The following is a 12,236-nucleotide window of genomic DNA, read 5'->3' as shown; positions in this document are numbered from 1 at the left end:
CTGTGTGCCAAACACTGCAGCTAGAGGGAGATCTAAATTCATCTGTTATAGGCTCCATATTTGTATGACCTCCCTCTCCCTCCCCAGCAGCACACAAGGTCCATCAGAGATAAGAGCTATTCACAGACATTATCTTTATCCTAGCAGACGCAGCTTGCAATCAGATGCCAAGTGTCCTAATTGCAGCAGGAGTTTTCCTTCCTTCGGGGAAAGGATTAAACAAAGAGTCTCAAGCAATTTACAAGATTGGAGAAAACATAGGGTTTATTTATGTTTCAGGCATCCTGACTCGAAGAAGTTATTAGAATTCTCACAAAGCATTTGGCTCCCATGAGTCAGCACCAGCTCCTCTTCCTGGCAGAAGCTAAACTAACAGGAATGAAAGCTCAAAACAAACCAACCCTTTCGTCCTCACCCTACAACCAGCCCAACTCCTAATATTGTGTGTTATTTTAAAGTTTGGTTTTTTTACTATTTATGCTGAAGGTCACTTAAAAAAAATAACTTTTAAAAGAACGCACAATATTAGATGACAGACTCACCCTTACAGGACTGCTCCAGCTCTATTAAAAGGTGCAATTGACCCCCCAGCAAAGTACACACTGGAAAGGGCCACAGTGGGAAGCCAAAGCCAGCAGTCACACATCTTTTGCAACCTGAAAAAACAAGGGATGCATTATAAACGTGCTGAAACAGCTCCTGAGCTCTCAAGGGAAGTCAATACAAAACTACAGCATGAGAGGCTGAGAAATACCATTGAGCTTCCGGGACACTTTTCTTAACTGTGGACAAATTCACATTATTCGAAGTTGTGGGTTTTACATTTGTCTCCAACAAAACCCCCCTCACAGGTGAGCTCTGACACTTCCACCTGAGTGATCGCTGCCCCCATCTTATAGACAGTAAGGCCTCAAGTCCCACTTAAAACAGTAGCTGTGCAACACATTCACGTGCTTGTACAGCTGCTCAAGCATCCAGCACCCTCACCACTGCTAGGGCCAAGGCAAGGAGCCCATCTTGCCTCTCTCAGTTGTTCACATCACGAAGCACAGCCAGGAGGTCATTCCAGATTCTGCTGCTCTTCAGCCTCAGAGCATCACTGGAAGACCTGCAGAGGATTACAGCCCCTCGCACACCTGGCAGCACCTGTGCTTCCCTATGGCAGGGAGAAATTCCAGACACTTAAAACCTCATGCATATCTCACCAGCTGACAGGGAAAAGCGAGTGCAAACAGAGCACGTCACGCAGCCAGCTGTGTGCCACAGCCTGCAGAAGCCTGCTCCGTGTCTTTTCACATTACATCTTTAGAGGAAAGCGAGTTATTTTTGAGACAGAGAGCGGAGAATAAAGATTGCCTCTTTGCTCTTTCAGCCCTGAGAGCCTTGGAGCTCGTCCCCTATCCCCAGGGGACTTCTGTTATATCCCACGTTGACGCAACAGGACAGGCCTTCCCGTGTCCCATCTGTTGCAGCAAAAGTGTTTTCTTTTTTTTTTTAATATGCATATTTATACAGATTTTATTTTCAGTTTTAACAGTGAAGGGAAAGTGATACAGAACTGACCAAATACAGCAAAAAAAAAAAAACAACCAACCCACCTGTGAACCAATAACACCTTGCCAAGCACAAGGATTTGCCTCCTCACCTCACATAAAGGAGCCTGTGACTATTATCCAACACACGTCCCATCAACACCAGTGATCCCTGGCAAACAGCACAGTCAGCTTTGTGCAGATTACCTGTGCTAAGGACTGAACGCACTGTTTATTAAGCTAGCTGGAGAAGCAGCAAGATGTTCCTGCAGTTTAAGTCAGCAGGACACACCTGCATTCAGCACTATTTCCAGTTTAAGCACTGCCTTGGAGCAGCAAGCAGACAGCTGCACGGGCAGTGATAAGGATGCTATCCTCCACATCAGACCAACAAGTATAAATGCCTCTTAATTTTGGGAGCAGCCTCCTATAAGCTGTATCTGATCAAAAGCAGAAAGGAAGCCCATATCCAGCTTTAGAACAGCAGCCTACAAAAACCAACACATCCCTGCTTCCTAGAAAAGCCCCTTCAGTGGGAAGGGCCCACTCGTTGGTCACCCCAGTCTGAACCAAACTAACCCAACCCAAAAGTGTGAGTGGGAATTCAGCTCCAAGCGTTGCACTGTGGAGAGTGTTGTTATGTATGGAGCAGGACACAGCACGTCCATTCCTACCGAGCCAAGGTAAAAGGAACGGCCTGGAGAAAAGGGACACACTTCTACCCCTCAACTCTTCTTTGTCAGCATACGCTGCCCATTTCCAGCACACCAGAGTGCCCACGGAGCAACAAACCCACTCCAGGCTGGGGCTGCACGCTCTGAACACACACTGAATGCACACTGCTCTGTTGAAAAAGCACAAAGCCGTGAGTCCCTGTCCCCGTGCAAAGCTCTGAGCACACAATCATTAAGGCTGGAGAACACCTCTCAAATCAATTCCAACTGCCCACCCACCACCACCCCTTGTACCCGCTAAGCCACGTCCCTCACTGCCACATCCCCACAGCTCTCCATTGCCTCCAGGGACGGCGACTCCACCACCCCACAGAGCAAAGCACCTCCCAGCGCAGCCCCACGCTTCCCAACGCTGCCTTAACACCACTTCCACCTCCTCCCTTCCCAAACAAACACCAGCTCCAGAGCTGGCTGAGCACCAGCACGGCTCCGCTCCCGCTGCCAGCGCCGAGGGGACGGATCTGGTGAACGCTGCCCGTCCCAGAGCTCCTCAGCACGGACCCGGGCTGCCGGCTGCCGGCTCCGGGCTGACTTACTCGGTGATGCGCTTGGCCAGCTCGGTGCAGGCCGCCGTGGAGTTGGCCGAGAAGACCCGATAGCCGCTTCTGGCCGCGTTCATCGCCACAGCGTCATGCAGCCCCTTGGGAGCTCGGAAAGGAGGAAAAACAGATTTATAAGGCAACAGCAGCTTCCGTGGCATCCTTTTCTTCCTCCCCGCCGCTATCGCCGCCCCCTAAGGGGTGGGAAGGAGGAGGAGAGGAGCCCTCCTGCCGCCCCGCGGCGCTGCGTGAGGGTATCTGCGCCGCACGCCTTCACGGGGACTCCGCTGGGGGCTGAGGGCGGGGGCAGGGCGGCTGAGGGGAGGACGGGGGGGCGCTGGGGCCACTGGGCCCGGGGTCGCCGTGGTGGCGGGGCGGGGGGTCCCGCTGTGCCCCGCCGCCATTTTCTCCGCGGGGACTGAGGGAGAAAGAGACCGCCCCCGGCCCCGCCGCCATCTTGGGTGAGGGCACCGCCGCCGCGCTTTGCCCCCGCAGCGGGGCGATGGGTATCCGCTACCGCTCGAAGGGCGCCGGTACCTGAGGAGGAGGAGGAGGAGGGTAAGCACGGCGCGAGCTCTTCGGGCTTCACGCCCGTTTCGCAGATGCGGTGCGGCGCTCCGCCGCTTCTCCCACTCCTCCAAACAGCGCGAGGCGCAGCCTGGGAGCTGCGGCAGCTTCACTGCCCGCGCCCAAGATGGCCGGCGGAAGCGGTCTGAGGGCACTCTGCGCTCACTCTATAGCCGGGAAGGCGGGGCGCGGCGCTGGGTCCTCCACGCTGCTTGTGCTGCCTGAGGGAGCGGCCGTAGAAGGGCGGAGTTTCGCTCCTCAGTATCTCCATGCGGTCGCCGGAGCACAGCGAAGCCTTTCACCGAACCCACCCCGCCCCTTGTGGGTCCTCCATCCGTGTTTTGTCTCAACATGGCCCGTCCCTGCCCTATGATCCCCCTCAGCAGCCCGCGCTCCCCCTGAGGCCTACCTGCCTCAGCCCCACACGGGGACGTGGCGGCCTGTGGGCCTTCTCTGGGCACAGAGCGGCTCCAGAGAGGTGAAAAGGCAGCAAACACAGTGCTGGGGGGGGGGAATGGGCGATGCTGGGGGAGTCCTGAGATGTGCTGGGGGACACTGGGCAATTGGGGGGGTGGGTCTGAGCTGTGCTGGTAGGGAATGGGCAATGCTTGGGGGGTCCTGAACAGTTCTGAGTGGTCCTGAGTGGTGCTTGGGGCATCCTGAGCTGTGCTGGGGGAGAATGGGCAATTCTGGGGGGTCCTGAGATGTGCTGGGGGGGGGGGGGGTCCTGAGCAATGCTTAGTGGCCCTGGGGGTCCTGAGATGTGCTGAGGGAGAATAGGCTGTGCTGGGGGCATCCTGAGCAGGGCTGAGGGGGTTCTGAGCAATGCTGGGGGAGAACAGGCAATGCGTGTGTGTCCTGAGCAATGCTGAGTGGCCCTGAGTGGGGCTGGGGGGGTCCTGAGAAGAGCTGGGGGGGGGAATGGGCAATTCTGGAGGGTCCCGAGTGTTGCCGAGAGCCACTCAGTGCTTACCGTGGGAGCAGCTCGCCCTGCTGTCCCCCAGGTGGTTCCCATTGCAGCCTCTGAGTCAGCTCCCAAATATGCCTTTGCTCATCCCACTGCAGGAAACCGCTGCTGGGAAGTGGTGGAAGCGCTGCCGCAGCCCTGCATCTGAGGGAGAGCGGGGAGATGGAGCGGCCACACTTGGATTCCATTGCTCCGGTACTGGGCTGAGCGTGGTGGGGTGTGTGGGAGCACAGGGAGGTGACCTCAGAAATATTTCTGTGTAAGTCGTCAGCTGTGGGAATGAGCTCAGCTCGCAGCCTCGCCAGGGTGATGTGTGAGCCCCGTCATCCTGGGCTGCCCAGAGATCTCTGCTGGGATTGAGGAACTGCCCATGTCCCAGAGGCTGAGAGCCCTCCTGGGCCAACCTCTGGTCTCCAGTGCAGCTCTGCCATCCAGGTGCTGTCCCTACAAGGACACAAGAACTTCCTGGTGTCCTGCAGCAAAGCTGGTAGCCCCAAACCCGTATCCTGCAGCCCCAAGCCTTGTGCAATTCCATCTCCTGTGCTCTTTGCCTGCTCCTTGTGTCCCCAGCGTGGTTCATCCCCAGCTGAAAGCTTCCCATTGCAGCACCAGCGCCCGTCCCCCTGCCAAGCCCTGCAACCCGGCCAGCCCCCGGTGCAGCGCAGCACTGCTATTTCTGGCTCCACCTTGAGACACGTGCAGTGATGCTAAAAGAGACCAACGCAGGCTGAGCGGGCATCGGGAGCAGCTGGGACACAAATGGCTGCAGCTCGCCCTGCACACAGCTCCCACTGCACACAGCTCTCACGGGCTCTGTGCAGGCAGTCAGAGCTCCACATCATGGTTTACGCCGGATGGGGGAGCAGTGGTGGGGGCAGTGGGGATCTGGCTCTGCTCTGCATTTTTTCCCCAAGGGAAAACCATCTCGCTGGCTGCATGGCAGCAGGAAGAGCCTGGGGACAGCACAGAGCAGAGATGGGTTTAATTGCTGTGTATAATCCTCAGATTCTTGCACAGCTCGGGGCAAATCTTGTCTGCTTCTCCTGCCTCAGTTTCCCCAGGCAGAGCATCCCGCAGCCCTCCGGCAGGGAGCAGAGGGTGCCTGAGCTGCTGTCTGCATGGCAGGGGGGTACCCCATGAGAAGTGTGTGGTGATGGGGAACAACCCCTGCAGGGCCACCTCCGGGTGGGTCGGGATGAACCCAATGCCCACGGATTCCCGAGCACTGAGATCCTCCCGTGCAAGGGAGCGCGTTGAGGTTCCTGTCATTAAGATAACCCCAATCCGCACTGAGCTGTGATGGAAGCAATCCCGTTTCGGTACCAAGCCCTGTGTCTGGGGGCAGACAGGTGGTGTCTGTGCGGGATGGGATGGGATCGGCCATGGGGGGAGAAGTGCTGCTTCCCCATGGTACGTAGGCAGGACAGGGGTTGGCACATGGAACCCCATTCCCCCACAGCACAGCGGGGTGCTGACTCCTACCAAAGCATTTTCGGGACTCAGCACAACAAGGGCAGAGCACAACAAGGGCAGAGCCCAACGCGGCCCCACGGCACCTGCCAGCAGCCGTTCTCATTTCCTCCCTCCACGTCCCGTGCTGAGCGGAAATACAACGTGTGTTAGTCACCAGGAAGGCCGGCAGCGTGCGGCTGCTTCCTGCACCGGCACCGGGCGGGGGGTGAGCTCTGACCCACGGCACAGCCACGCCGTGCAGCGCCCCCCTCCCCACCTCCCCCAGCACCGCACGGCGCTCGGGATCCACCCCCCCCCGAGGGATGTTCCGCCCCGCTCTGCCTTATCCCCTTGGATAGTGCAGAGCACCGAGCGCTGCTGTGGGGCTCCTCTGTTTTTAGGTATCCCCATAAAGCAAAACCCATCCAGCTCTGCCGTGTGCACGTCTGGGTGTTCGTCCCCCACCCTCCCTGAATCTGTAGGGTGGGTTTCAGTGGGCACGGGGGTGAGAAGGCTGCTGGAAGTGGGAAGAGTATTGTCCCCTTGTGCTGGGAGTTATGGGGTCCCTGCTGGGTTTGGCTCCGTGCTCGGGGTTATCGGGTCTGGGCTTTGGGTTGTGGGGTCTGGGATGGGTTATGGGGTCTGTGCTCAGGGTTATGGGGTCTGGGCTGGGTTGTGGGGTCTGAGCTGGGTCGTAGGGTCTAGGCTTAGGATTATGGGGTCTGTGTTGGGTTGTGGGGTCTCTGCTTAGGGTCGTGGGGTCTGGGCTTTGGGTTGTAGAGTTTGGGCTTGGTTATGGGGGTCTGGGCTGAGCTGTGGGGTCTGAGCTGAGTTATGGGGTCTGGGCTCAGGGTTTGGGGTCTTGTGCTTGGGGTTGTGGGATCTGGGCTGGGTTGTGGCATCCGTGCTTGTGGTTATGCATCTGTGGCTGCCAGCACGGCAGCCCGGGGCGGAGGGCACCCACGGGGCAGAGGGCACCTGCAGGCACGGGACGGCGGGGGCCGTGCAGGGACAGCCCGCACCCTCGCCTGGGATCCCTGGGAGCCGCCCGCTTCCCCCCCCCCCGCCCCCGCCCCTCGGAGGGCAGCCCTCGGGGAAACCGAGGCCGGGCCGGGGATCGGAGGGTGCGGGGGGGCGGGAGGGGGGGGTGTGTTAAATGGGGCCGCCTCCTGCCATTGCCGAGCAGCGCGCCGGGTGTCAGCAGCGAGCAGCGGCGGGCGGCGCTCCCGGTGCGTGCCGGCCCCGCTCCGCGCTCCGATGGCCGCCGGCCGCCGGGTCCCCCCGCACGGCGACGGCGGTGCGGTGCTGCTGCGGGGCCGCTTCTCCCCGGGCCCGTCTCCCGGTCCGGCCGCGTGGTCCGTCGCTCTGACCGAACGGGAGCTGCAGGTGCTGCGTCCCGGCGGTCCCGACGCGGCGCTCCGTTTGGCCGATTGCGTGGGCAGCGCCGCGTTCCCGTCCGGCCCCGCCGCCGCCTGCTTCTCCCTCGTGGGTTACCCGTTCCGTAAGGCCCGATGGGGTTCCCCCGCCCGGCAACGCCTGCAGAGGACTTTCCGCGTTTCCCAACACCCCAACGCCGAGGAGAATCTCCGCATCGCCCAGGCCTGGAGCCAACGCATCCGAGAGCTCTCGCTGCCCGCAGCGCCCACGCGGGACGGTGAGAAGCGGCGGCGCTCCGCGCGTGGGTCGGGCCGGGGGTCGGGGGGGGCACTGCGGGGACAAAAAGTTTCCCGGGCGGCGCGGCCCCCCCCGCCTGTGCCCCCACGGACCGGGGGGGGAAGAGGGGGGGGCGGACCCACCCCCCCGTGTCGGAGTGTGCGGGGATTTGGGGAGGGGGAGCGCAGCCGTGAGCTGTCGGAATGGGGAGAGGGGTTGGGGGTCGACGCACGGGACGGCACCTGCGTTGTCGTCCCCCCCCCCCCACCTCTGCGCCGGCCCTATGGGACGGGGACGCTGCGCGCCGCGCCGTGGGGTCCCTCCATCCGTCCCCGCATTCCCCCTTAAAGCAAACGGGCAGCGCGCACCGCGGGGCCCATCGCGCCGCCCTCGCCGCCTCCTTCCACCGGTTTAATGAGTAGCAAAGCTTTAACAAAAGCGGCGTCCTTTGAGGGGGGGGCGGAGGAAAGTCCGCCGCTGACACACGGAGCGCAGCAGCGGTGGGGCTCAGAGCTCCGTTCCCCCCCCGCCCCCCGGAGCCCCAACCCGCGGAGGGGCAGAGGATGGAGGGCGTCCCCCGGTGTCCTCCGGCCTCGTTGGAGCACACATTGAATTCCTCTGCGCCGCAGCGTTACCGCGGCCGCCCCGCTTTGCTCAGCGGAGCCACCGCTCCGCTGGGTGGGAGGGATGCTGTCACATCGCTCTCCTGCCCGCGTTCTAAAATGCAGCCTTTTCTCGTGAGCCGCAGCCAGAAGGCAGCGTGCTGCCGCTCGTAGGGAATAAGAACAGCCGAAAAAGCCGAGGCCCGATGGGAGCGGACGGCCGCCGGGCTCCGGCGCTGCTGCGCTGTGGGGCTGCGGCGCGGTGGGGCGGTGCGGAGCGCTGCCGGGGGACGCGGCGGTGCGAGATTTGCAGCTCTCCGCTCGCCGGGGATTTACGAACCTCCTCCCCCGGTTCAGAACGGCGCTACGGATGCCTCCCACCACGCCCCGTGCTCGCCAGGCCGTGTGCGGGGCAGATAAGGCCGCCGGCGTGCGGGGCGATCGGGGCACCCCGTGCCTGCAGAGGGGGGCGGCCACCCCGCACCGCCCCACGGCACCGCAGCGCGGCGCCGTCCCCGGGGACGAGGCCCATTTCTCCTCCCGATGTCCGCCAGGGGTGAGAAATCCCCCGGCGGTGACCGCTGGGGGGGCGGTGGTGCCGACACCGTCGTGCCCTGTGGGGTCAGTGGGGTCTGATGGGGTCACCCGCAGAGGACACGTTGGCTCCTCGTGCGCTGCAGCGCTTTGTGGGACGATGTGGCAATCGGTGCGTGGGGCACGTGGGGGGGGGGCAGAGCGGTGCCCCTTCCTCCTGCTGACGCTGCGTCCGCCCCAGGGCCCACGGAGTGCGGTGCTGTGCAAGGGACGATGCTGAGATCCGCCCCGTCTGCTGGGGGGAGAGGGGACAAAGCCCCCATCAGGCGGCTGTGTGGGGCCGAGCCCTGGGCTGCGTCCACCCGTAGGGGATTCGGTGCCACCGATGGGGTCGGAGCGGTGCGGCGCTGAGCCGCGGCCATCGCTGCGGGCAGCGCCGTCAGGGCGGACAGTCCTGTCCTGTCCCGTCCCGTCCCGTCCCGTCCCGTCCCATCTGCTGCCGGCTGATAAGGAGCCGTGCAGGGCAGAGGACATCGGGTGAGGGCCGGCGCCGGACCCATCCTGCAGGACTCGGGGACGGCCGCGTGCTGCGCTGTCAGGTTCTGTGCAGCCCCGGCGGCCTTTGCCCCGCATTAATCGCGTGTGTCTGCGCTCACAGCTCCGGGCGAGCGGAGCAAAGGGGCTTCCCGGGCTGCGCTGTGCTGGGAAAGGCTGTCAGCATTCGTGACTCATTGCTGCTGACGGAGCGCGGCCGTGCGCCGGCGGTTTGCAAAGCCTCAGCCCCGCGGAGCCCCCCCAGGAGCCGCGTTTGTTGTGCGGGCACCGTCGGGCTCCGAGGAGCGCCACTGCGGGGCACGACCACAGCATCACGGTGCGGTGCTCACACTGCGTCCCTCTCGTCCCCGCACAGAGCCCCCGGGGCTGCCGGGTGCCATTGGGTCACAGCAGCGCTCGGGGAGGGCACGGAGTGACCGCTGCTGGGGACGTGGGGACAGCAGGGAGTGGGGCAATGACAGCCCCTGCCAGCCCTGTAATTACAGCCCGGATGGGGCCCGTGTGTGCGAAACCCGAGCCCCGTGGGGAGCAAAGCATCCATCTGCCAGCACAGGTGTCTGTGCTCGCCCTGCTCCAGCAGGGTTGGATGTGGGGAATCAATAGCTTGACCCCTCCCCCCCCCCCCCCCCCCCCCCCCCCCCAAAGCCCTCATCCCCTGTCCTTGGCTTGCTGTGCAGATGACCCCCAGATCTCTCAGCGCAGACCCCCTCCGACCCCCCACTCAGCACTCCGTGTCCCTTAGGGCCATAGCAGACTGCTCACTAAGCCCAGCGGCCCCGCCGTGCTGACCCCCTCCTCCCCCCCAGGTGTCAGCTATGGGCTGCTGCCCCGGCCCTGCCGAGCTCTGGTGCTGCTGAACCCGCAGAGCGGCGCTGGCCGCGCCCTTGAGGACTTCCAGGCGGTGGTGCAGCCCATGCTGGCTGATGCAGACATCGCAGCCACCGTCTTTGTCACCGGTGAGTCCCCCCAGGACCCTCCTCCTGCCCAGCACCCACCTGGGATGGGCTCCTGCAGGGCTGCGGTCACCATCCCAGGGTGGCAGCGGGCAGGGAGGAGGACTCAGTGTTCTGATTTGCACTGCAGAGAGACCCCACCACGCTCAGGAGAAGGTGCGGGATGAAGACCTGTCGCAGTGGGATGTGCTGGTGGTGATGTCTGGGGATGGTCTGCTCCACGAGGTGAGCGCCCGGTGTCACCCCCTGGCCAGGGCTGGGGGCAAACTGGGGGGAGATGCGGAGACAAAACCCAGCTGGAAGCCATGGGGGCGGCCACAACCTCTCACTGTGGGGTCACTGGGGTCTTTGTGCAGCCCCACGTGACACCAACTCCCCCCCCCTCCCTCCTGCAGGTGCTGAATGGGCTGATGGAGCGGCCGGACTGGGAGGAGGCCCTGCAGACACCGCTGTGCATCCTGCCCGGGGGCTCCGGGAATGCCCTGGCTGCCTCCATCAACTACTATGCGGGGTGAGCGAGGTGTCTGTGGGATGGGGACGCCAGCCCAGCATGGTTCATCCCTGTAGAGCGCAGGGGGAGTCGGAGCGTTCTCCTTTCCAGGCCTTGAACGTGCCACATTTTCACTCAAATGAGCACAGGGCTGAGCTGAGCGCTGTGGCTGCTCCTATTGAACACCCCAGGGGTGGGACTGGGGTTGGCCAGCAGCCCCATGCCATCCCCTGGGTTGGAAAAGACCTCAACGGGAACCATACCCACCCATCAGCCTTGATGCATCGGTTCCCTCCCAGGAGCTGATGTATGCTTCTCCTGGAAGCTGCCCCCAGCAGACACCATCACCAGCTGGGACGCGTCCCAACCACGGCACAGAGGCAGTGTCCTTAGGGGGGTCACAGCCCACGCTCACCTTCCTCTGTCCCCCGCAGCAACGACCACGTGGCCAAGAAGAAACTGCTGACCAACTGCACCTTCATCCTGTGCAAAGGGCTGCACGCCCCGATGGACCTGGTCTCGTTGAGCACAGCCTCGGGCAAACGCTTCTTCTCCTTCCTGGGCTTCGGATGGGGTTTCATCGCCGACGTGGACATCGACAGCGAGAAGTACCGGCGGCTGGGCAACGCGCGCTTCACGCTGGGCACGCTGCAGTGCTTGGTGCGCCTGCGCGTCTACCAGGGCCGCCTCTCCTACCTGCCTGCGGCCACCGAGCCGGGCACCCCCAGGGACCGCAAGGCGCCCGCCCGGCGGGCCGCACCAACAGCGGGGACGGAGGCGCCGAGCGGGCACGGGGCGCTGCCCGCTGACACGCTGCTGGTGCCGCTGGGGCAGCCGGTGCCGCCGCATTGGGTGGTGGTGCCCGAGGAGGAGTTCGTCTGCGTCTACGCCATCTACCAGTCCCACCTGGGCACCAACCTGCTGATGGCCCCGGCGGCGCGGCTGCACGACGGCTGCATCCACCTCTTCTACGTGGGGGCGGGCATCAGCCGCGTGGCGCTGCTGAAGATCTTCCTGGCCATGGGCAGGGGCACGCACCTGGATCTGAACTGCCCCCACCTGCACTGCGTCCCGGTGCGCGCCTTCCGCCTGGAGCCGCGGGGCAGCGCCGGCATCATGACAGTGGACGGAGAGGCGTTGGCGTGCGAGCCCGTGCAGGGGCAGATCCACGGCCACATGTGCCGCGTGGTCACCGCTTCGTAGGGCCGGCAGCGGGCGCGCAGCCCTCCTCCCACTCAGGAACCTCCTCTTCCAGCAATAGTTCTCCGCGCCCACGGAGCTCTCCGTGCCCGCGGGGCGCTCGGCCTTTTGCTTAGCTTTACCCTCCTGGGGACAGCGCCGTCCCAGAAATGAGCCCCGAGCTGCAGCGGGTGCTCAGCGCCAGCTCCGTCCTGGTGCCATCGGTACGACGTCCCGGTCCTGGGCGGCTGCGCCGGCACAGCCGCGGCCCCAGGTTTGGTGGCACCGCTCGTGGCCCCGCCGGGTGAGCCGGGACCAAACAGCAGCAACTGGGAGAAATCCATCATTGCGGTTTCGTTTCTTTGTTCGTTTGTTTTTTGTTTTTTTTTTTAAAGAGCGTTTCTACCCAAAGCTTCCCGTAGAAGCAGAGTTTATTCTTGTGAGAAATGCAATAAATATTTAGCGTTTGCAAAAAAAAA

The 12,236-nt window shown here is 62.9% G+C and overlaps 2 protein-coding genes across 22 annotated transcripts in view; one reads left to right on the top strand and one right to left on the bottom strand.

The window, feature by feature from the left end:
- Nucleotides 1-3,501, bottom strand: part of PRPSAP1 (phosphoribosyl pyrophosphate synthetase associated protein 1) — a 23,750-nt gene extending 20,249 nt beyond the window's left edge. For 12 of the 19 annotated variants that reach the window (XM_046902133.1, XM_046902136.1, XM_046902129.1 and 9 more), the window contains exons 1-2: nt 2,803-3,000; nt 543-656 (exon numbers count right to left, since the gene is read on the bottom strand). Coding sequence is in view for 3 of the 19 variants with exons in the window: in XM_015295304.4 (XP_015150790.2) it covers nt 2,803-2,966 (164 nt within the window). In the remaining 16 variants the exon portion in view is untranslated. The other 7 variants (XM_015295304.4, XM_025141746.3, XM_046902139.1 and 4 more) reach the window with 4 other exon arrangements.
- Nucleotides 2,995-12,236, top strand: SPHK1 (sphingosine kinase 1). 3 transcript variants are annotated; one of them, XM_046902127.1, is made up of 6 exons: nt 2,995-3,850; nt 4,438-4,534; nt 9,942-10,091; nt 10,219-10,313; nt 10,484-10,599; nt 11,013-12,236. In XM_046902127.1, the coding sequence occupies exons 3-6, from the start codon at nt 10,049-10,051 to the stop codon at nt 11,779-11,781; spliced, it is 1,023 nt and encodes a 340-aa protein (XP_046758083.1). In that variant the 5' UTR covers nt 2,995-3,850; nt 4,438-4,534; nt 9,942-10,048; the 3' UTR covers nt 11,782-12,236. The 3 variants fall into 3 exon arrangements, with proteins under 3 accessions (XP_046758083.1, XP_046758084.1, XP_015150786.1); XM_046902128.1 differs by having other exon boundaries at nt 3,014-3,363; XM_015295300.4 differs by lacking the exons at nt 2,995-3,850; nt 4,438-4,534 and adding an exon at nt 6,972-7,445.

This window comes from Gallus gallus, chromosome 18 (genome assembly GCF_016699485.2).
Source record: "Gallus gallus isolate bGalGal1 chromosome 18, bGalGal1.mat.broiler.GRCg7b, whole genome shotgun sequence".
Taxonomy (NCBI): Eukaryota; Metazoa; Chordata; class Aves; order Galliformes; family Phasianidae; genus Gallus; species Gallus gallus.
The sequence above is the reverse complement of the archived record's forward strand: the minus strand, read 5'-3'. Positions and strand labels throughout refer to the sequence as shown.